The 24,657-nt window shown below is 44.7% G+C and overlaps 1 protein-coding gene across 3 annotated transcripts in view; it reads left to right on the top strand.

Moving 5' to 3' along the window:
• The first annotated feature begins 3,746 nt into the window (after nucleotides 1-3,746).
• The window catches only part of LOC120947826 (NGFI-A-binding protein homolog), a 24,549-nt gene continuing 3,638 nt past the window's right edge, over nucleotides 3,747-24,657 (top strand). For 2 of the 3 annotated variants that reach the window (XM_040363589.2, XM_040363590.2), the window contains exons 1-4: nucleotides 3,747-5,222; nucleotides 23,103-23,204; nucleotides 23,296-24,262; nucleotides 24,334-24,427. In XM_040363589.2, the coding sequence (XP_040219523.2) occupies nucleotides 4,766-5,222; nucleotides 23,103-23,204; nucleotides 23,296-24,262; nucleotides 24,334-24,427 (1,620 nt within the window). In that variant the 5' untranslated portion in view covers nucleotides 3,747-4,765. The remainder of the gene's footprint in view (nucleotides 5,223-23,102; nucleotides 23,205-23,295; nucleotides 24,263-24,333; nucleotides 24,428-24,657) is intronic. The other variant, XM_040363588.2, reaches the window with a different exon arrangement.

Genomic DNA, 24,657 nt, shown 5'->3' with positions numbered 1-24,657 from the left:
CATTGGGCGCAATGGTGTGATGTGTTGAACCTTTTGCAATACTAATTATCATTTGCATTTGTTTTTTGTGCTAGAAATAATGCTTCAAACGATGGAATGTGTTATCTATTTCGTGATCGGCAATGGATAAAGCATAGTACCACAAATATCGCTAATTCGTGTACCGCTTTGTCCATAACTTACAGTACATTTTGGAACGTTAAGCTAAATGAATACAAATTTCATTTGCCTTTTTTCATATCCAAACGTTTTCGATCCAGCTTCAGCATTGACGTGCTATTGTATTTTATCAACAAAAAAAACACACACAACTGTCTACTGACACATTCGATTTCCTGAGAGCGATCGAAATTCCAACGACTTGATTGGTGCAGTTTTTGTGCCTTATGATTCAACCACAAGCTGTACCGAACGCCATTTGACTTCCCACCACACAGCCTACTGGATGCATTTAAAGGTTCGTGGCACGTTTTCTGCATAAAATCAACGTACGATCGATAGGACCAGCCCGGGCCCAAGGTGATAACTTGGTCGATCAAACCTTCCGTAAGAACAGAAGAAAAAAAAAACACGCCTTTAAATCTTAAACATTCTTCGAGCGCATTGCTGTTGTGAAAGCTCTAAATCAAACCGAAATGGTACTTACCGATCACGACACTGGACACATTTCCAGCGCAACCATCGCAAGAAGACGCGTTCGACGCGTCTCCCAAGATCATAAGGATCACAGGGAACCAATTCGCGATCCTATCGGTATCAATACTGTACCACACAAATGCGGGACAGTGTCGTTAGTGGTCAATCCACAAACACGCACAGAAAAAAAAATCTACAGAAGTAAAACGTACAACGTAGCATCCCACACACCCTTACACACCTTCGCTTCCCATGGCACCTTCGCCCCCATTGTAACCGCTCGACAACTGCTGGCGACCCCGCTGGAATGCCCGAATGGAGAATGTCGCAGGACAAACCGGACCGTAGGGCCGTTTCTGTGATTTTCGGGTAAGTTTTATTATTTTAATCACGTGATCGTGGTCGTGAAGCTTGCGGACTGATTTGTTTTTGCTCACCCGGGCAGAGCGGTTTTTTCAGCGTCTGCGGCCCGGTATTGCATGCTCCTGCGATGCGCACGGCAGGAATGTGATTTTGGTTCGAGCCACGATTCCGTGGCCCTTTTGGTGAGCAGTTCGGTCGCTCTTTTTTTTGTGTGTGTGCATGTGCTTGTGTCCACATGGCTCGGCGCAAATGTTCGACGCTGCGCATTTTATCAGCAATGACCGCCGCTTTTCTTTTCTATCTGGGGTTTTTGTGTGTGTGCCCGCGCGTACGCCTCTGTTGGTCCAAAACTGTTGCTCCATACTGAGCCGTTCGCTAAAAGGGGTCCTGTTTTTTTTTGTTTTGTTCACCTCACTCGATGCATTCGATTGATCGATTTTAATTTACAATTTTAACCATCGCCTTGCCCTTGCGCCTTGTAAGCCTTGTGTCATCGGAAAGATTTATGAGACCGTTCGGGCACAAAACATCAGACTGCCGTGGATGTACAGCGCAGTGTCCGGTAGGCACCGAGTCGTTTACGAGCAAATTGAGCAATGATCTTCGCGTTAGACTGATCGGACTTCACACGGCACATTCGGTGGACAAACGGGCGCAAGAAGGGCAATGGCAGGACGTTATGGGCCAATGGTGGAGTTGGTGTTTGTGTTTAGAGGTGAACATGGCGTACGAATTGAGAGGATCATATCTTAAATTTAATCAAAAGCACCACCAGTAATATCACAAAACTAAATTCACTTTCGCTTGTTTACTTTTTTTCTATTTTTTCACAATTCTTGGAATGATCCTTGTAAGTTTACAGCTTGAATAAACTAAATAGTCATGCATGCATAAAATATTAAACAAGAAGAGTTTAACAAAAAAGAAATTATTGTTATTCTTAAAGAAGTTATAAACTAGCAGATGTTATCCTTCATTGTTTGGACGTTGTAAAGAACTTGAAAACAATACTTATAAAATTAATAAGTATTATTTTATATCATAGGTTTTGGTGTCTTTCTACCTTCCTCTTTTATCATGATCTGATTTTTATGACCAGAAATTAGCAATAAATTGCTAAATACTAATACATACTTAGCAATAAATATAATATGATGGTACACCCCTGACCATATGAGATATTGACATCACTGTATTAGAATGCCATTGCAATCCTTCAACTAGTGTTTCATAAATCTTATCTTATTTTTTACGTTTTTTTCAGTTGAAAGTAAGTCCAAAGTTCAATTTTACATTAGAAGCACATGCATTTTCTTGTAATAAATAGTTTAATATATGTACGTATGTAAAAACAGTAACCGAGATTTCGTGTTGACCTTCAAAAACCTATCGGAATGTGCCCTAAACGAACGTTACGTGAGTGCCGAACAGTTTGCGCGCCAAAGCATCCAACCGTCACCCGGCCACGTGCTTCACATTCCCGGGTGATCTCGCCAGGATCTTGCAGCATCCCGCAGAACAGTAGAGCAAGAGCAAAAGAAAGAGACAGAAAGAAATGACGAGAAACAATGATGTACAATGATAGTGTCATCGATACGAAACTGAGCTTGGTTGCAGAAAAGGGAAGGCAATCATTTTGCCCCACCAAAAGATCTATCCCAGCCCAGCAACTCACGCACTACGGCCGACTGCGAGTGCGTGAGTTAACGCGAAGAATTAGCATATCGAAGAAGGCACACACAAAAAAAAACGCGTAAAGGGCGGAGCCACAATGGTTGAAAACAACCTTTTTTTGTTACTCCAAACCATCATCATCTTCCACCGAAATTCGCTCACCCTTACGCATTTAACCCTTAGGTTGTTGCAGAAGCACCGAAAATTACTTGATCGCACCACAATGTTCCCTTCGCTCCCGCGTTTCAAATGTTGGCTTTGGTGTGTGTCGGTCTCCCTTACGCCATCTCGCACAGCAAACGGTCAGTCGGTATTCCGTCCCTTTTTAACGAGATCACACGCACAAAAAAAAACTCGCAAAAGGGTTCGTGTGTTTTTTTCCGGTAGCCATGGAATTGCTGCTTCTGGTTTCTGCTCATCTCTGCGCTTTCGGTCGCTCTCATCATCGATACGAATTTTCCTTAACCCCTTTTTCTTAAGGGGCGACCCAGAGCGACGTCTTTTCACCCTTTCTACCTCTCTATTTCGCGAGTCGAACCATACACGTACACGCCGGAGGAAGGGAACGGCAATTCGATCTCCAATGCCCAAGAAACCGCTGCTGCTGCTGATGACGGTGATGACGGTGATGATGGTAGCAGGATAACCAGAGAATCTAGCAGAACAGAGAAGACACATGCAAGTGAAAGCGAGATGCACGAGCGCTGAACTGCATCTGGCGAGAACGAAACGGAACATCGCCCGAAAGCCGACCATGCTAGCGATCGGGTTTTTCTCGGCACGTTGCCCACTAGCTATGGCCAACAAAGCAACGGCACACAGCGAGCAAAAAAAACGCTGCTCACCAAACAAAAAGGACCACGTTTCCTTGTGCAACGTGCCCTCTCGATGGCAAAGGAAACGAGAAGGAAATAAATAAAACAAAAAAAACACAGTCCCGATCCACATCGAAGACATACTGGAAACTGGTCAGATGGTCCTGACGGCGCTCACACTCACATACACACAAACACATACGATGATGATGATGATGATAACGAAGACCACCACAAACAAAAGCAAACACCGGTAGCCGGTAGACGGGAAGTTTTCCTTGCCACTCCGGAGGCCCTTGGTGGACTTTTCCTTCGCGCTGTGCGCTCAGATATTCTTTCGGCTTCGATCTGTACAGTTGACAGTCCAAGGAATATATAGCCAGAACTGGCACTCCTTAACCCATTCACCGTTCCAAACATACGACATCGTGTGGTGTTGTTTTTGTCGCACAGAAACGCACTATCCACTAGAGAGTTGTATTTTTTTTACTTAACATTCCTGGAATGTTAATAGCTGTGCGGTAGAACCACCAAGAGGAGCAAACCTTGCTTTATTAGTGCAACACTTTACGGCGCTTACTTGTTTACGTGAGCAATAGAACTAGTGTGTGCAATCATCGGTAGATCCTGCCTGACGTGTGGAGTGAAAAGACGGTATTTTTGAAACAGAGTGTACTGAGCGTTGCCATGGGAACCAACCCCAATGGACGTGACAACTGAGCTAGCTGGCTAGTGTGTGCATTCATGTTGTGTGACTGTTTTTTTCGAGCTCCCGTGATAGGCAAGGGACACCTATTCGTGATAAGGAACATTGGTTGTTACGTTTATTTTAGTTAATTCACAAACGATAAGAAACAACGAGCCGCGTAAAAGTGATACACGTGTATACAAAAATACGATAAATACAATATTACTTTAGTAGGATGATAGGAAAGTTAGAGTAGCATAAATACGGATCCGTGTACTTTCGTGTATTTGCGTGGGATAGTTTTATTTAGCTTTATGTAGGTTAGTGGCTTAACAGGGCGTTGATCGGTAGGCAAAATTTGCTAGTACTGCAACCCGTACGATAGCTCCTTTTGGCTTCCAAGCTTTTCGCGGTGTACGGCCAGTGCACGTAGTAGCTTTGCGTAGGGCTGTTCGTCGCTCAGCCTGCTTAGATCGGAGATACGGCGTCGCGCTAGGCAATGCTTTGAATGTGTGCTTCAACGTACCGCCCCACACCATCCGCTTCCGTGGCCGCCCGTGCACGTTTGGGCGATTGATCGCATCCGGTAATGGAACTCAAGCCCCGCTCCGCCTCACCAACGACCGTGCCCAGTGGTGTGATAGTGCAGAGTGCGCTAGCAGCCGGCTCGCTACCGGAGCAGATCGGCACAGAGAGTGCGGCCAGCAGTAGTTTGCTAGCCGGCAGTAGTAGTTGTACCTCGCCCTTAGCTAGTACCGTAGGTCAGGTGGGACATCTTTCAGACCGTGCGTCCGAACCGTTCGGATCGGCCGGTGGTACGGCAACGACGACGTCCACTGGTTCGTCCACCGTTGCGCCTGCGAAGGTAGCCCCCTCGGCACTGTCCTCCTCGTGCTCGGCCCCGATCGCCGTGCACGGTAAACGATCGCCGTCCATCGCGACGCCGGTGAAAAGCTCGAACGTATCCGGCGGTAGCAGCTCCTGCATACCGAGCCCCATCCTTAGCCCGCCGGGAAAAATCTTCGGACGCAACAACAACGGCATCAGTAAGTAAAACATGCTTAGTTTAATTTAGTTTATTGTTTCCGCTTTTTAACGTGCAGAGATTGGGAGGAGCTTTGATTTGTATTAATTTCATTCAAAACCAGTGACATAGTGGTAGCATAATCGCTGAGCACATCTACCCTTAATCCAGATCGTAAAGTATCGAACGTATTGTCCGTCCATCCATTACTGAGCGATGGAGGATTAGGGATAGTTTTTCTTCGTCTTCTGGTGTACCGCCAGATTCCTATCCCAACACCCCCTCCCCCCTCCCCCCTCTCCAAAGGGAAAGTGCCTCAACGTGCCATTTCTTCTCCCCGTTGACGTTAAACGGATGCCAGCTTCTTAAGTGCATCTGGTCGGAGCGAAGCGAGAAGAACATACCGTAGCCGGTCGGGTACAAGGAATGCAATTTCTTGCAGCGTGCGTCTCCACCGCTCTTCACCGCCCAAAACCCAGTGCGAAATGAAAGGCGAACGTAGTTCGTTCTGCGAATCATTCCGCTTGGAGATTTTCCTGTGTGCCAGTGTGTTTTTCGCCTCTATGTTTCCCCCCACTTCTTGCGTCTCGTTTGCCATTGTGTGCTGCATGTGCAGTGTGTTCTAAATTGAACTTTCAGCAAGCGCGTTGTTTTTATTGTGGACCGTCCCCACGTCAGAGACGGTCAGGAGCCACCCCAGAGGAAAAGCGTTTCTTGTGCCCTTCAAAATCATGTCCTCCTTCCCTCCAAGGCTCCTTTCCCCCCATGTGACCGCCGTTCTTTTTTTTCTTTGCCCGGTTTCTCCCCGGGAACCATTGCTCGCCATGTCCTGCAACATTGCCATGTCCTTTATCCATCTAAATGGCTCTTTTTTTCTCTCTCCCTCTTCCACTCCCTCGTTGGAGTGGGTATGTTGTGTTTTTCTGTGCTGAGCTTTCTCCCTCGTGGCAGATCACTCCGCCGACTTGCTAGCCGGCTCCACCTTTCCCCCTGCGTTGGTTGGGGTTCGTATTTTATGCTACGATATTTTATAGATTATACCAAACCCCCAGCTAAAAAGACGTCGGGCACACAGCACTGGCCGGGGTAAATGGAGCCTGATGAACGGAGCAGAGTGGTGTGCAACAAGCAACAAGAACCATTCTGCCATGCTTGTCCAACTTCCAACTGAAATCCTGCTTTTTTCTTCAAACACCTTCGTCTATTTGTTCGTAGTGGGAGCTTTTTTTCTCATTTTCTCTATGTGTGTGTTTTGTTGCTTGTACTATTACCTCACCGGAATATGTATGCATGTATGGAAGCTTTTCCCGTACGGTTGCCCATTTCTTTGTCCACTGTTCGCTTTTCCTTTGTGCATTGCAGCCTGCTTTCCTGTGTATGTCTGTGTACATTTTCCTTCACCACACCCCGCTGCACGGTTGCACTTTTCCAACGGACAAGCAGCATCGTTTCTTGCTGCAAGGTTGTTGTTTTTTTTTTTTAGTTTCTGCTGGGTCTCTTTCAACCCGTCCCAATGCTAGCAGTATCATCAGCTAGTACTCACATGCAAAAAATGTCGGTCCGTAGTTGTAGAGAATCGCCAAGAAGTACAAGAGAAGTACAACAAAAAAGTACCAGACCAAGGGACTCGGTTGCCCTGAATTCTAACACGGTTCCGATTCTTTGCTTGCGAAAAAAAAACACAGTGGCAAAAACACTACAAGGAAATTTGAAACAGAATGAAGCCTTTTTACATTTTCTTTGCATTTTAGTTTGTTTGTTGCCGCAGCAAAAAACGCGCTTTAAACCTTGTGCACGGCTATAGTAATTATCGAAAAGGCAACCAACAGGGTAAAAGAGAGAAAAAGAAATCAAATAAAACACACACACACTCATCAGTAAATACATACACTAAAAGCTTGGCTTGGAGGGGTTTCCCTTTGAAAGCGGCGGAATGATCCATTTGGTCGATCAGATTTCATCCACGATATTGGCTCCGAAAAAAAAGAACAACCATTGAATCGATTGAATGAATCGGTTCGTAGGAGTACGAACCGATCCTCTCAGCCTAATGTCCCATTTCACTTCCTCCGATGGTTTACTTGCAGTCTACGGACAGACCCTTTTTTGTAGTTGCATTATTTGTCACAAGCTAAAAACTCTTTTCAACAAAAAAGCAGTCTTGTGTTTTGTGCACTCACTGACATTTTTTCCCCCTTCTGTGCACTCTTGCACAAGTGCAATGGCAGGAACAGTACCGTGGAAAGCATCCTTGTTCTACTGTGTCAGCGGTGTGGGGCGCGCTGGGGGACGCACTGGACATTGCTGTACGGTGATGGCCTTTTTTTGTCCCTGCTTCCGTACACTACTTGTGTTTTTCCTTATATGTTTATGTTCTTTCTATTTTTCTTTCGCTCCACTGTTCGGATACGTTCGCTTGCACTGCAACCTGGGGCTTGTGAAATTGGTATCTTGGAAAAGAGCGGCGAGGAAAAGTAAGGAAAATCTGTGGGGTAGTTGGATGCCTTCCGTTCCATTCTGTCTACATTCTGTGTGTCGGGAGGACTTTGGGGCCAGAAAAAATACAAACTTCTTTAACATGACCCACCCCGATCCTGGTTGGATGGCTGGAGCCGACCCATATTCTTTTAATGCTCGCTCCACTTCCACGGTAGCACGATTTCCTTGCTGTGCTTAGATGGGATCGTTTTTTTTCTTTCGTTGCTGCCTTTCCTGTTTGCCATTTATACATATATACGAGTTCCTTCGGTCGTTAGTAATTCACTTGGAGTCGTTTTTTTTTCATCTAAAGCGTCGAGTAATGCAATCTCCTCTCTGTCTATGCAATCTATCTATATGGTGTATGTAACTCCCTGTTGTTGCACTTACTTCGCGTATATTTCATACTATCCGTGGGTTTGAAACCGTTGTGTTGTTTTTTATTTATGTTACATTTTAAATTCCACTTTTAAGTTAAAAATTTAATGTAAAAATAAACTAAATATTTTTTTAACATTCTCTTGTATTGTTAGGAAAAAAGTGATTCGGATTATAAAGGTTTAAGGTATTTTTTGTGACAGTATAAAGTGTTACAGAGAGGACAAAACTACGCAGATAAACTTTGGATTACTAAACCTACTAATCTTTGAATATGAGTTTACAAATATTTGAAGCTATATTTGCAATATTAAAACATGTTTTCCTACACGATCATTTTAACTTACTAACTTACTGACTAAGTAGCTCTAATTAATCTAAGAAACAATCTACCACTTCTTTATCCACTTTTACCCAAGCACACAAGCATCTTAGATGGTGTACATTTATTTTCCTATCTATTTTCCGATTTTCATGCACACTCATGGAGTGCGCTAGTTTGATGCGCACGCATTTGCGAAGCTACCGAAGATCTGTTTTCGTGTCCATTCAACGACCGTCGACTGACCAGCAAACAGCGTCACAGTAATGCCATTCGATATGTCTTTACAAAAAATCAGCATCCATAACGCTAAAAGGTTGGCAGTGATAGATGATTTTTTTTCTCCATTCCACTTCCAATGACGGGAAGTTTGCGATTTTTATCTCGCTCAACTGTTTGCCGCATCTTTCAAGTTGGTTTTTGAGAAGAGAATAAAAAAACATCAGCTCACGCTACTTTATGTTACAAATTGATGTGTGTCCGGTAGGGTTGGAATAGGATGCTTAAATGCGTAAAATAAGTGCAATGTAAGTGGCAAATGTTAAACAAAACTTAACGGAAATATGTTGTTAATCTATGCTGTATATAACGATACACTCGAACCCTCTTCTAATCCACCACAGCGTTTTTAGGATTGCCTGACAGGTATATAGGTACATCGTGCGCTAATACCAACCGGGAGGGTCAAAAGTCCTGCAACCCGTGGGTCGTTGGGTCGTTGCAGGACAGGATAACTAAACACTGTCACGGGACAGCTGCCCCATTTGATGACCTACTCGCATTTTAATCATTGAACGAATAAACCTTTGCCCGCGAGGAGAGCAGAACGTCATTCCCTGGGTCACCGGGGAACACGTACGCATCTATTAGACCCTTTCTCATCTTCTTGAACTGCAGAAAAGGTCCACGTTTGATTTAATTAATAAATTTAGCCGCACCAGGGCACTGTTTGTAATCAGTAACAGTACTCGAGCGAAACAAAAAAAACACCAACCTTATTTTTGTCAGTCCATCAACCATCAAACCACGGCGGTCACAGCCGGTCGTCCGCGTGATTTTCAGTGGCGAGCAGCTGTCTCCATCACGGAGCGACCTCACCGGATGCTGGATATACAGCTTCAGGAAACGAGCGTATTTCATTTGAATACGGTCGGACAACGCTAACCCTACCAAAACTGTTCCAACCAACAGCAAAAAAAAGGATCATCATGTACCCAACTCATCCGATCGCGTCCGTCCGTCCGTTCGTATGCGCGTAACGGTCACGCAGCAACCAAAATCCCTCCGCGCAATCCTGCTGGACCGAGGGCTACAAAACCGTATGACGAGGGGTCAGATTGGGAACGGCAGAACGGGTCACAGGATATGTGCCTGCGATGCAGGAATTGGGCTACCGGTCGAGCTGGTTAATGGGTTGAGATTTCTAGTTTCGGAGCTCTAACCAGCCTAACACGCAGAAGGGTGTGCTGTTCGCTTTGATAGTTCGTAGGTACAGCTTGGTTATAGAACAACAACCAAAAAAATGCTTTTACAGTCGCTTCCAAAATTACCGTTAGCGATCTGGTATCAAATTAATGCTAGCCAGAAGTCACAGACCATGTGACGATGCAGGTCGTAACCCTTTGCTAGGCCCTAGGTCACTCAGGTTATGGTTTGCTTTGTTTTTGGAGCGCGCATCATCCCATTTCTCCCAGGGGTCGTCGAGTGAGAACACACACACACATTGACCCCTTGCGTTGGTTCTGGATGCTGTACGGCGTGGAACGGAAAATGTGATTGTTACAACGTACATAAGGCTTGTAAAGCGTAGTAAATGTTCCAGCTTAAACTTATCGTTATTCTGGGAAGACCTCATGAAGTATATAACAGTGCGATTCTGACAAGGGGACAAGATGAATCAGTGAAGTAATTAGGATCGAAAAATACATCCACAAATATCCGAAAAAGGTAGTTTTCGGATAACGTAGGATCATGTTCTAAAAAATTAGAGCAAACCACACATTCATACCACAGTTCCGAGGCACTTTTTCACAAAATGCAATACCGACAAATAGTGTCTCGGCTTTTCCCGACGCTGCACAGGCAGGAATGTTAAGGCCATCATATCTTTCACAGCGCACACGCGGTAGCAAACGCTCAAATCAATGCTTTATTTTACACGAACGCACACAAAAAAGCCTACACCATCTTATAATCTTAAATCAAAGCTAAACTTCTTGAGTCAAAAGCCTTTTTTTCGTTGAACTGGTGTTTTGTTTGCTTCCTTCAAAATGTACGCAACAACACCCGCCCCGCGGTCCCGCGGAAACGGTGTGTGGCGGCACGGTCGCTTAATCGCTGTTGTCGCACCCGACCGCTTCAACAATGCACAAGCGCACCGGGTTGCTGCAGCGGGGCTATTGGCAGCTTTATTAGCTGCCAAGGGCGGCTTCTCCTTTGTCGGGGTGCCCAACTCGTATGCGGTATGTTTTGGAGGGCTGCTGCGGTGAAAATTCTGTTTTTGTGCCTATTTCGTGCTCGCGGCGGTGGCTCCAGCTCTCTGTCCCGTGCAACCCTGCGAACTATTTTCACCTTGTCTTTGGATCGGCAAGTCCCCCTGTCGGCGTTCCGATTTCGATGTGTGTGTGTGCGTTCGATGTTTGATTTGTCATCTAATTGTCCTTTAAAAATCAAACTCGAAGATGAAAAACGATCGAAGAGCCGCGCGTCGCAATCAGCACGCGCAGAGCTCAGATCAGCTGAAATGTTCGTAGCTGGGATATGGGTAGAGCAAAAAACAAGAAATCAAAGGGCAATAAATTTCTGCATCGATTGTTTTTTTATTACACACCGTACTGTACTGTACGGGCTCGTACAACTTCAAAAAACATAACCGCGACAGCTTTACAGCCACGGAGCCGCTGATGGTTCTTAAAGAAAATGGAATGTTTGTGTTTTTGCTCTTTGATCTTTGCTACAGCATCTTAGCGCGGTTAAAGGACCATGTTACCCGCCTAATTCCAATAGAATATGGGGTAATTATAGAATCATTTTTATTTTTAGCGAATAAAAACTGGTCTGGATGCAGTTTTTACTCCAAGTCAACACGATATTTTTGTTTTATCTTTTTAAGACACAGGAATGCTTCAACATTAGAAAGCAATATAAGCTAACAATATTTTTTCCAGAATTCCAATGAACAAAGTATCTTAAATAATTATTTTATACGTCATACTTCATTCCAGCTCCAAAAGCAAGAATATCCTATCCTCAAATCATGGACTGAAAATGAATGCAACGCCGTGGTTTTTTTCATTCTTTCTTAATATTGGTCGTGCTGCCAAGGCAAGACCCAGCGCTGTTTGTATATGTTGGAGTCTTATCCCTTTTTTTTCGCAGGACATCAATTTGGCGTACAGAAAAAAATCTCCCTTCATAAATAAAGCAAGGCACGTTGTGAGTATGTTGAGCAATTTGCTTCCTTGCATAGCTAAAATCATAACCATTACGGTACAGTCCGGTATAAGTAGAGACGAGTTTTCTTAGATCCAAAAGATTTCAACAAACCAACATAAAGCAAGAAAAAAAAGCTTAATCTAAATAAATGGTTCACCGTTTCCTTGCATCTAGCAGTTCGTATTGTAAAGGGTTACTTGTAATAGCACGGCATTTTTTTCCTATGTGTGTGGCTGTCGAGTGTGGTTCTTTCAATTTATTGCTCGTCGCGACTTGCCGGGATGCAAAGGTGTGCCTTTTCGTCTTCGTACATCACGGAGCCTTATCCCGAGAGACGCAGCGCGCGAAAAAAAACAACAGCCTTGTCCAGATGGTCACAGATGAAGATCAAGGTAAGGGATGTTCTTTGATGCAGTTGGATCGAACTTTTTTTGTCGTTTGCCTACTCCTCAATTGTGTGTGTTTTAAGCGCGAGAGAAACAAGACCATTGCGTTTGAGGGATAGGATTTTTTTTCTCTGCTACGAATGTATGTATATCTTCTTTGTAGTCTAAGAGGAACAACGTTTAACGGTGGTCGTATATTCGTTTGTCCAGATAACTAAAAACGTTTGACAAAAAAAAATACGTTGAGCGAAGAAAATGAAAAGAGTAACCGTGAAATAATTAAAGATAAAGGTGTTTGCTTTACACAAATAATTCAAGTCACCATCCAGAAGATATAATCTAGCATCTATTTTTTCCGAAAAACTGTAATAGAGAAAAACTGAAAATGCATTGTATTGAAATGCAAAATTGCATCGAAATGGAACGAACCACACCTTTTCTTCTCTGGACCGCGAATCATCCACATTGCACCCTGCCGAAACGTACACGCTATCTTTGATAATCAGCTTGCGATAATTAGTACCGCCGATGAGAGGTTCTGTCGGTACTCCCATCTAGAACCGTGTACGTTTTTGCGTATGCGTTTGTGGCTCATTACATATGCAGCTGACCGTCCACGTGCCCACATTGGCCCGCACGCGCTCTCACTCGCGCAAACCGCGCAATAGCGCGCAAAGGGAAGGAAGGTGATGCAAGCCTTAACCTTAAACTTCATCACTTCCACCGGCTGATTTCAGTAGCGACGCATCAATTGATCACATAACGGGTATTTCGCGGGTACCGCCAAAATTACGCAAACCTGTCACAACGCTTGCGCAATATGCAGGAGCAGCGATGCAACGCAGAAGGATGGCGGTAATAATCGGTACACCGAACAATATGCACCGTTATACATCCCCGTCCAGATGGTTGTTTGGAGGATCGAAAATGAAGGGTTTGAGTGACCACCGATCACAGTGGCCCACAGCCACCATCATCAAAACCCGAGCCGTGGTGCATCCGGTCCCGAAATGCGCTGCTTGGGCCAGAAGTTCTTAAGTTGTGATCAAGACAAAAGAAAAGTGGACCGCAAGCCACGCGCCTCTGCATTCCGGGGAAAGAAGTGCGACGAAACCATGGCTGTTCGCTGATAAAACGATCTTAATTGATTGTTGGGATCACGCGCCAGCATATAAGGGCATCGTTTTCTTTTCTTTCCCCTTTTGCATCCCGGCAAAAGGTCCCGGGACCAAGGGGTTCCTGAGGAAGCTCTAGGACCTAAGACCTACCTGAAGCTGGGATCAGTCTACCTGGTCGCGTTTTGGTCGTGTGTCCTTCGTGACCTAGTTGTGTGATCGCATACCCTTGGCGTACCGTGCAAGCACTGCGAGGGGAACAAGGCGCAACACGTTCCTCTCGATTCTTACGCCACCGGGTCGGTGATGTCATTTTTTGGGGTGCATACTGATAATAACGATAATAAGGGTTGCCCGTAAACTAAATGCTTAAACATCGATCGACACTCTCATTTGCGGGCCGATTTCGTTGCACCGGGTTCGCCAAAACCGGGTCACCCGGCAGTTGCCCTCGTACCGCATACCACATTGTTGCAAACTGTAAACTGCAAAACCCAGCGAACAGGTATGACGCGAATTAGGCGATCGATGGGTGATGACTATATTTCGGCAAATATTTACCCTTACATTGTGCCTCACCGCAAGCTTCACCGCAATGCCCCGTGCAGAAGGAGGTGCGAAAAGATGAAACATCTTTCCGCTGGCTCGTTAACAGAAATTGCACAAGGAAACACAAGGTGCCTAAGGCACGTGTCCGTTTGCCGGGTGCGGTGCAAAGAACACCGAGCACGTGTACGTTGCCAAATATTTGCGATTCTACCCTTCGTGCCGGTGTCCCTTGCGCGTACGGGATGGACCAGCTGGAAGGCCGTTGCTCGTAAGGGTCAAGGGTGTAATTTTCGTGTAATGTTCTTTCGATTAATTGTGCAACGGTGGATGATGATGGTGGTTCATGGTTGGTCGATCTGCTGTACATTGCCGTATCCGGTAGAACCTCAGCCGAGCTTGGGTCAGCTGGTTTGTCACAAACGGGTGAGTTGACATACTTTTGTGTGCGTTCCAGAAATTATGCCATATGTAAATTGCGCTCGCGTGGTGTGTAATTTTGAGTAACGGCAATTGTTCATTGGAAACCCTGTTACGCGATGAGACCAAGCGGAAGTGCTTCATTTGGGTGCAGCATTGCATTTAGACCGCAATTGGAGGATTTTTTTTTAATTTATAATTAATTCAACTAAAGATACATGCTTAACACCAAACTCTAATGATTTTAATATTTAATAACTGCATAAAAAGCAAAATACCAATTCCAACATCAAATAATGCAATGTAATCTCCACTCAACAGAAAACCCAATCTTAAGTGGTTCTGATGTAGCAAGAAAAGACCAAGAAAAAAAGAACAGATCGGCAAACAATGGAAAGATAATGTTACAACTTTTGACACTTCCATCATTCCATTTATCCTATTAGAAAACATTCACCCAGCCATCCATCAAATAAGGCCCAAGCGCAAAACGATCCGCAACGATTCCCGAAGGAAAATGACTCCATTAAACAATTTTCCACTTTTTTTGTTCATCCTTGGCGTAATTAATGCGGTTGTTTGCTCAACGAAATGGATGCACAATCTTACCGTCTCAAATGAAACGATTTTCAAAAAAGGGTTTCGCATGAAAAATAGCAAAGATAAATACTCTACTCCAGCCGCGCTCTGGTCCCGCCTTTCCCGTCCAGTTCCCGTCTGGTGAAATGGATTCTAATAATTCAAAATTTTTGTCACACGTTTCGGCCGACCTTTCCATTATGCTGTGTTGTTGGTGCTATGTTTTTGTTTGCTGTTTCGTCCACTGTCCTCCAGAAACCGATGGTGCGAGAATCTTCATTCAATTACGACATTATTGAATTTGGGATCAGTGCTTTTCACTTCCGCCATCGCCTACGGGGATACGTTCCGGCCGCATTGCTGTCACACACTTTTCCGATGCCAGTTTCACTTTCTCCCATTTCTTCGATATCAATGCACAGGGCGATGAGTGTGTGTGTGTCTGTGTGTAGGATGGAAGCAAGTAAGGGTGGTGCAAAATGTTTCGGGCGTATTGTTCTTACGCTCTTACGCACCCAACACACAGCACTCTGGCCAATCAGAGTGATTTTCGTAATTTTTGTTTCTAACAGCGGTGTTGGTGATGGTGGTGTCTATCTTTTTTTGTTTCTTCCTTCCTTTGGGGTTACATTCGTCGAACCGGAAAACCCACCCCTGTCGAGAAGCGAGAAGCACCCTCTTCCGCACGCAGTTGGTGATCGGTTGACGGAAGCGCATCGCCGCTGTCACGACTGGACGAGATTGGCGAGAAAAGGAGAAAAATAATTAAAAATGATAAAAATTTGTAATTAAGGGAGGAAACTCGGCCTGCGTTGCGGCGTTTCTGTGTGAACGATTTATGTGAGTCTGTATGTGTTGTGGAATATTTGCCCCCCCCCCCCCCCCCCCTCCTTACTGATGCCTGTATTATGCCACTTAGCATTTGCAACCCTTCTACTATCTTTTAAAACTTTCACTTCAATGTCCGGCATTGTAGCTGGCAGTTACGCTGACAAAGGAAGGGTGTTAGAAGGACCGTGGTAAAAAGAACGATTGCACCCATCGCACGAATGGTGCCGCTAATTCAAAGCATCTTGCGAGTGGTGCGAGCGTTAAAATGGTTGCCCATTAGCGGTGGGAGCTGTGGGTGAGTGTAAACCACGAGCGTTTTTTTTGTTGCATCTGGTCTTGTAAGAAGATAGCATCCATTTTGTAATGCCTTATAAGCAGTTAATCCTTTTTTCCTTTATACATTGTTTTTTTTTCATATGAAACACAAATCATATGTAATAACATTTTTTTTAACAAATATTATTTAACTATTCCTCAATTGAACATTAGTTAGTGAATTATTCCTCCTGAACTATATAGTGAACTATGCCGCAATTGAGCATCAGATAAATTTGATATACTCTAAACACATTTTATCAACAAACTTTATTGTTGTTATGATCTGTTAGTGGACCTTAAATATGATATCCACCTAAGACCCACCGTAAATGCGCATTTCTACCTCAAAAAAGTTATACAAACTTGCTATGTTCGTGTTATGTTTCGTGTTTTTTCTAACGGTATAACGTTTTTATGTATCGCACCAACAAGCCGTCCGTCTACACAAATCTAACTGTATTGAGCATCAAACTATTTTCACTATAATTATCGCAATTATACAGATCGCAGATCGGAAGCATCTTCAGCTTTCTTTCCCAGGCATTTGACCCATCAAATCAAAGCCATCGAAGAAGAAAGGCACAAAAAATGGCCCATTAATTTGCGTCCCAATAACCACTTACTAAACGAAACTAACGCTGATATGTAAGATGGTTCTGCCAAGAAGCTAAACGGTGTGTGAGAAAATTCTATACACTAAACTGTGAAGCATAAACAAAAAATATGAACAACTTTCGCTCAACCGTTCTTTTTTTTTTGGCGGCTGCTTGATAGCTCAAAGGTTAGAAAATTCAACGTGGTGGAGGATAACGATGTAAAAAACTACTTAGATATTCCTATCCGGGTGTCTTGATTCTTTTGGGCACAGCATTCAGCGCCCAACCGCCTTACGGAGGAGCTTGGATTTTTTTTTCTTTTTCAAATACGTAGTTTGAACCTATTCCCAGGATCCTCCGTGTCATCACGATCGCATTTTTACCGCTGCCAGCTGCTCATGGTAAAGGAGATACAAAAAAAAACCTTGCACCTACCACAAGGAGCCCATCCTCCCAGCGCTCTGTTGCATATTCCAACGGGACTTCTTTCTCCTCGGTGTGGCCAAGGGAAAGTAACATGAAACAATGGTTTGGGCTGTCTGGTAGAGGTAGCAGCACACACAAAAAAAACCTGTCCGTCTAAAGAATCTTTAAAACAGCACCACAAAAAAATACCTATACCCAATCGAGCAAACCAATTCCGTGCGCATAAATTATCTCCAATGTCCTAATGATTAGCTCGTAACCTCGGAAGCGACCGGCTCCCTGTAATTCACGGCACCCAGAGCTGGCCCACCGGTACCGGAGCTGATACGCTTTTCTCACCGGCTCGCACACCAAACACCAAAGGGGAGTATGCAAGAGGACGAGTTGATGAGTGGTTCTGGCATTTCTGACTGGCTAAGAAACGTAGGAACAAACAAAAAAACAGGACACACACCACCCAAAACTATCTACCGCGAACGATTATTCAAATTTTCTCCAACCTTCCCGACGCGACCCATCGGCGTGTGTCTTCAGGGGTTTCCTCAAGAAGCTTGCCTACCCTCAAAGGGCAAGTAGCAACAGCGCGCGTGTAAAAGGGGTGAGAAAATCCAAGAAGCCGAGCTGACCCCAGGGTATGGGCATTGGCAAGCGTGTTCCGCGTAAGGGTTAGGGATGTTGATCGAAAGGTGAGTTTTGTTTTTTTGTTGGTGAGCTGATAGCTTCACCGTCCATTATTCATACCTAGCGAACACCTTGAACCCGGTAAACACCTTGACAGAGCCCTCTAATGCCGATGATCGTATGCATGATGAGGCGCATCTTTTTACGCTATACGTAGGCCTTTTTCTTACAGGGAGGACGTGACGTATTTTTTTTTGTTTTACGCGTTTTTTTTGTAGTATTTAATTTTTAGTACCACTTTTTTTTGTTTCATGTGTCTATTGTATTTTAACAACCATTCCTCAAAAGAGCACGCTTGATCGCCAGGCGTATGGTAATGAGATGCTGTGGGAATGTGAATTTTGGTCTTTCCGAGAGAGTTTTTTTATTGTTTCACCATTTTTTGTAAACTTTCATAATGGTGCCATCCGTGTACCGTGTGACAATAAATCTGGACAGCTTTAGAAGCTTGTGAGAAGGTACATAAATTCTTGCGGTGTTTGGTTTACACTGTGTACAATTCTGAACAGATAAAATAAACCTATCGGCAATGGTAGCCATACTAAAGTGAAATTCGTCAAGAAGTAATTATGGAATATCATTGCTTTGCCAAGAGAATATGATAATATAAACTAGTAGTGCAGTAGTAGTGGATAACACCGAAATGAGGTGCTAAATACATACTGAATAGACCCTCTGCCGAAATGTTAAGGGGAGTTTGATGACTTAAGAATTAAGGCAATATCTTGAAAAATTTGCTCGCTAGTGGAGGATGAGCTACTTTCATTGGGACATCTTTGCGAAATCGAAAGTCCCAGGCAGCCGATAAGTCGTATTGTTTGATCCGAGCTGGGACTAAATAATGTAGATAACAATAAACTCCTTAAAAAGTTCAACTGTTTGAACGAAGGAATTAAATTACTTTGGAATGATGACATTTGAAATCCAGAGTTGTGCTCCCAGATTTGCGTACCCCCAGTGTAATCAGCTTACTCCCGGATTTGCTTCGCGAATGAAAGATTCACACACTTCAGTAACATATAATTTTGTAATAAACATTTCTACGGCAAAAAATACACTTTCCCATGATAACCACGAATGCAGCACAATCCTACAAAACCAATCTAAACACTGGCAAAGGGTGTGCTAGCAAGATTGGTTTGCTGGTGTACAAAAAATATTCCATCATGCAAATAACTTTTTTACGCATCCTTCAAAACGCATCCTTGGCGCGGGCACACGAAATCGAAAGCAAAGTTCCATCACAAGGAGCTTCACGATAAGACGATGAGAATCGTTCTATCTACGAATGGCAAAAAAAGCAGTCTGAACATTAGAGCGAACAAACCCTGACACTGTTCTCACGGTGTCTTGCTTAAACAATTACCAGAGAACCGACCCATTCGGACAGTTCCTCCCAAGATACATACTCAAATTTCGGTCTCTACTAAAAAAAAACAGGCCCAAAAGGAATAAACGCAAGATTAAACAGCAACGTAGAAAAAACTTAAAATCATATTAAATAAACAAAAAAAAGCTATCCCTCAAATACCAATATTGACCAAAAAAAAAGTAAGACCATTTCTGAAATCAAACAAAAGGGTTATCCTCCAGGTTCCGGCGGGAAATGAGAGCGAAAGTGAAAAATTCCCAAACATCACGTCCACCAGAAGAAGCAAATGACAAATGAAGATCCTAGCAGCAAAAAAAAACTCATACGTATACACACGGGCTACCCAAAAACGAACGCCGTGATATTCTTTCTACGGGCCGGATCGGACTCGATATGCAAATAAGGTCTACCCCTAAGACACGGCGCAGGATCCCTTGCGTCATGCGTTTATCCTTCCCCGGGTCCGGGACATCCATGAGAAGCAAATGTTCACAGACAGTGTACAGGTTTTTTTTTCTTCCTATTCCTCGCATTGTGGCACAAGGGAGCAAGGTCTTAACTTCCTTCGCAATAAAGGGATAGTGGCAGAGATTGTCGAAGGAAAAAAACCTGCTACTTCTACCTGCCAGATCCTGGCAACATCCAGTAAAACGCATCAACCTTTCGGATGCGTTGTTATAGCATCTGGATGGAATGGAAGTATGGAACTTGCGATCTAGTAGAACCGATCACTGCATGAATAACCACTTTCTATCGCATCAAAGTACGCTTTAATAACCTATACAATTGTAAATTAATTTGCACACATCCATCGGCGTAGACATCATATCGCTGATTCTCATCTCCCTAAAGCAAAACATTGGTCACACACATAGAGAAAACAAAAAAGAAGCGATACAACTTCATTCAGTATTTGCTCTCACTTGACAACGCTAACAAAACCCGCCCCGGGAAGGGTGGGTTAATTGTTGGTTAACCGATTAGCTCATCGAGTTTTGGTTGGAAGTGGTTGGCAGAAAAAGTGGATCCTCATCTATGCCTCTTTACCCGCTACAAGCCCACCCGATTGCACGACAAATGATGCGGCTCGACAAATGTGTTCCCGTTGAAGAGGTATTCTTTTACGGATCGTGTTTTTTTGTCTGTTTTTTGCCTCCAGTATGCTTAACGTTTTGTAATATAAACTCGTTTTCACGCGATCATCGAGTCTTTCACGCGCAACAACCCACTCGCGGACAGAACGCGCAAACAGAAGTCATCATAAACATTTTCCCAAACAAATTTACCTTCCCCGGGGCCCCGGCTGCTGTTTAGGGTCTTACCACACGGTATAGTGGCAATTTTTTACACCCGCAGTATGCAAATTCCACCCAGCACGCTCTGGAGGGCTTTGCCGCACGAAAGAATGAAGTGTTGTCAGATGAGAGTGAACAGTAAATTGAAGAGTTGAAATAAAAAAAAAGTTGACTTCTTTACTAAAACCAACTTTCAGGCAAACTACATGCAACAATTTAATCGTTTCATTGAGCTGTTGTGGAGTTTTTTTGTTTGCTGTCTCGTTTGTCTAATCAAATCTATGATAACCCTTTTCCCTGTGAAGACTACCGTTGCGCACGCTGGTTTATGAGTACGCGGGGTTGACAAGATCCGCAATCAGGGGTGCAGTTTGCACTTTTTTCTAGCCACACTCGACCCACCGAAACCACCGTGAATTACCCCTTTTCGATTTGGTCGTGGGCCGTTTTCCATGGGGTGGTTAGAACCTCGCCATTATTTATCGTCGCTCTCGGTGGGTGAGGGTAGTTTGTACAGTGCTCTCTATGATGATACCATGAAGCACGATGAAAGGATTATAGCGCAAAGAATGGAGAAGATAGAGACGGCAGTGTTGCCATGATAATTGAATTTCGTGTTAAAGATTAAATCAATTCCACATCAAATGAACCATATTTTGTAATGATTAGGTATTAAATGAGCAACGGATTGAATGTTCATCAAAATTTGGGTACTATCAATAAGTCACATATCTTATTCCACAAATTGCTAAGTAAAGTGTAACGATTAACAACCTGGTCTTTATATGACGAACCAGCGGAGGTGAAAGATCAAGTTTTAAAGAATGATCCTCCCTACCCTCAAAATGATTCAATTCATGTTCCTCTAATAATGAAAGCACGCGCCCTGAATGTTACATATAAATGTAATTTAAACTATTTTACGTACTGTGTTCCTACCGCTATTGTGAAACGATTAATTGAACCAATTTCAAATGCTCGATAGTCATACCTTATGCATGCCATGCATTCTTAAATTTACAACAACAACACATCGAAACCAATCCAAACATGGGAGTCATTGCGACTAGCAATTAAACATTAATTACTTGTTCTTTCCATATATTTTTCCAAACATGGTTACCAAAGCATTCCACCAAGTTCGTTCATTCTCTCTTCGTGGACTTCGTTGGTTTCTTCCGCCAACGTTCTCTCATTGGTTATGTCTAAGTTTGCAAATGAAAAAACAAATGTAACAAACTCCAAAACATTCCTTCTCTACCTTCTCCTTCACGGAAGGTTTCACTCTCGCTCGGATTCGGTGGCGTGCAAATATTTAGGCAAACGTTCGCATGCAAGCCCAAATCGACGCATATTTTACACTCCTTCGCATGCGTTCGTCACAAACGTGATGGACTTCGCGATCTTACTCATACACCCCGATGGACCACATTCCAATGGCATGTTCTTTTGGCAGACGAGAAAACAAAACAAAAACTATGATGATTGACAAGATTTTCCCGCAGTGCTCCTTTCAGCACAGCTACCGGTTTTACTTCCAGCCGCAAAATCAGTTGAACTCCTGTTGCGTCCTTGCCTGTGTACGGTGTGTTTCCTGCTCGGAAGGGTGTGGTTTGCGACCCACAGAGTGGAGGGCTTCTTTTTTTCGGTTATTTCGGGGTTGAAACTCGTTGATCCTTTACGGTTACCCCGGTCTCTGATTGGGCTGCTGGAATGGGTCGGTACTGTGAGACACACCCGACAGGGAGGGTTGATGCTGTGGGTTGTCCCACGGTAAGACATTCGCATTGCTCTGTGCCGTCCTGCTTGCTCACACTCCACCAAACCGTTCGGTTGCTTTAACAGAACTCACTTCCGATTCCTTTTCACCGTTTGTGTGACGGTTGGCATGCTGTAAATCCCTCCATTTTCTGCACCAAGGCAGTGTTTTTTTCTCTTCTCTCGTTTAAATGTCGTCTTACACACAGGCGAGGGAAAACGACCGTCATTTTCTCGTTTATCTTCTTCCCCTTTAAGGAGGCATCGAGAAGGGTAGATCTTGTATTAAAAAACGGCCTAAATATGAAACAGCATAGGTTTTTCTTTTGCTTTCGCTCACAAGCATTTGCATACAGAAAGCGCACAAAGCGATGACGACTCTAGTAATAGTACAAACTTTTCTTGTACGAGCTAAAAAAATACTCAATCTCATAATAAGACTTTTTTTCTTAATGGCTCAAGAAGAAAACCGGCCTAGAGAAGAGTTGTAACGGCTTTCTGTTCACTTGCGACAGCGCGAAACCGTTGTCTGTGTTGGCAGAAGTTCATCAAGCCTTTAACCCAAAATCGAAGCAACGACCGTTAAGGATCTGTACATGGCCGCCCAAAAAAGTGTCTCCCAATGAAGACGTGTATAAAAAGGAACATTTCCGCCGAGTAGCAAGCAATAGAAATAGAAACTAATGATTTGGGACATCGCAAACGTTTGTCGAGGCGCGCGTAAAGAAAGATGTCAGTCGAGGAGGATTGGCCACAAAAAAACTAGAATGATGATGGCATAAATTATAAAGTGCAAAGTAGGTTTTTGGAGGGAACTCCTTGACGCCATTCGGAAAGCCGGTTGTTTGAGTTCCAGTTTTTAACGGTTTTTCGGTCGGAAGATCTTTAAAGATTTTGCATTATATTTTGAGCGCTAAAAAGTGAATTGTTTTGCATGTCGTTCCGTTTTCTTTTTTGCTTTTGCAGTGGTTGTCACGTCGACCCCCTCGAACGAAGCCGAACTTCAGCTGTACCGGGTGCTGCAGAGAGCAAGCTTGCTCAACTACTATGACACACTGCTCGAGATGGGTAAGCTGAGCTAGATTCCAACCGTCAGAGAATGGTTCCTTCCAATGTCCGACATTTTATTGAATTACTTGCATCGTTCTCGCTTCCCCAGGGGGAGATGACGTCCAGCAGTTGTGTGATGCGGGCGAGGAAGAGTTCCTGGAGATCATGGCACTGGTTGGGATGGCCTCGAAACCGCTGCACGTTCGTCGGCTCCAGAAGGCACTGCACGAGTGGATGACCAATCCCTCCGCCTTCCAGAGCCCGCTCACGAACGTGGACATACCGTCGCGGATCCCGTACAGTCCCGAGCCGGGTTCGATAGCGCGCAGCGTTTCGACGGCCAGCACTGGACCGTACGGTGGTCCGTCGACCGTTGCCGGTAGCTTTTCGAACCTGACCGCCAATGCTGTCGCCAGTACGAACCTTCCGCTCACACCGCCGACACCGATCCCGTCCGCTCCTGCTTCGTCCTCCTCTTCCTCCTCCTCGGCAGTGGCCGCTGCCGCAGCGGCAGCCGCTTCAGCCGCATCGTCCACCCTCGGTCATCTCGGCACGGGTGTCGGTCCTTTGGGCCATCATCATCTGCTGCACCATCACCATCATCATCATCCGCTGAGCAGCAGCAATCTAAGCAGCACGATCAGCAACCAGATCGGATCCACCACCAGTGGTTCGGTGCAGCTGACACCGTCGCTGACGGAGGATCAGGTGGCAAAGATAGTGCAGGCGGCCGAGCGGCTGTCACGCACCCTGCCCCGGCTCGAACCGCGCCAGCAAAGCATCAAGAAGCGTTCGGCACGCGACCTGGAGGCGGTTATCGCGATGAGCGAAAGCGATCCCCGGCGGATGGATGAGATACGCAAGTACTCGGCCATCTACGGCCGGTTTGACTGCAAGCGCCGTCCGGAGAAGCCCCTCACACTGCACGAGGTGTGTGTGAATGAGGCGGCCGCCCAAATCTGCAAGTACATCCCGGCGCTGCTGACAAGGCGCGACGAGCTGTTCCCACTCGCCCGGCAGGTGGTGCGTGACTGTGGGTTTGGTCATTCGGCCAGTATACGATTGACGGGACTGAGGTAGGTTGGAAAGAGTATATAAACAACAATTTCGGGTGTTATAGTTCACCGCTCTTTCGTTCTATTTGCAGCCAAACGCAGCCAAATCGTGGTGACGAACTGGACACGGTGCAGCAGCTGAAACGAGCCCGCCTCTCAAGCGACACCAGCTCGGACATGGGCAAGGTAGCTATGGCAACTGCACCTAAACGCAAATGATGCTTGCTTCCTGCTTCCGTTAACGTTTGCTTGCCACATTTCCAGCACATGCTTCGCCGGCCCGTTGGCCTCAAACGCTTTATCGCACATCTAATGTCGTTGGTTATTGTTATTACACTCGACACAGCATAATGTGTCGTCTCGTTCGCTTTGATTTTAAAAACGCTTCTATACTGTTGTGCCTATTGTTTTAGTTT

Source organism: Anopheles coluzzii, chromosome 2 (genome assembly GCF_943734685.1).
Source record: "Anopheles coluzzii chromosome 2, AcolN3, whole genome shotgun sequence".
NCBI classification, from domain to species: domain Eukaryota; kingdom Metazoa; phylum Arthropoda; class Insecta; order Diptera; family Culicidae; genus Anopheles; species Anopheles coluzzii.
The sequence above is the reverse complement of the archived record's forward strand: the minus strand, read 5'-3'. Positions and strand labels throughout refer to the sequence as shown.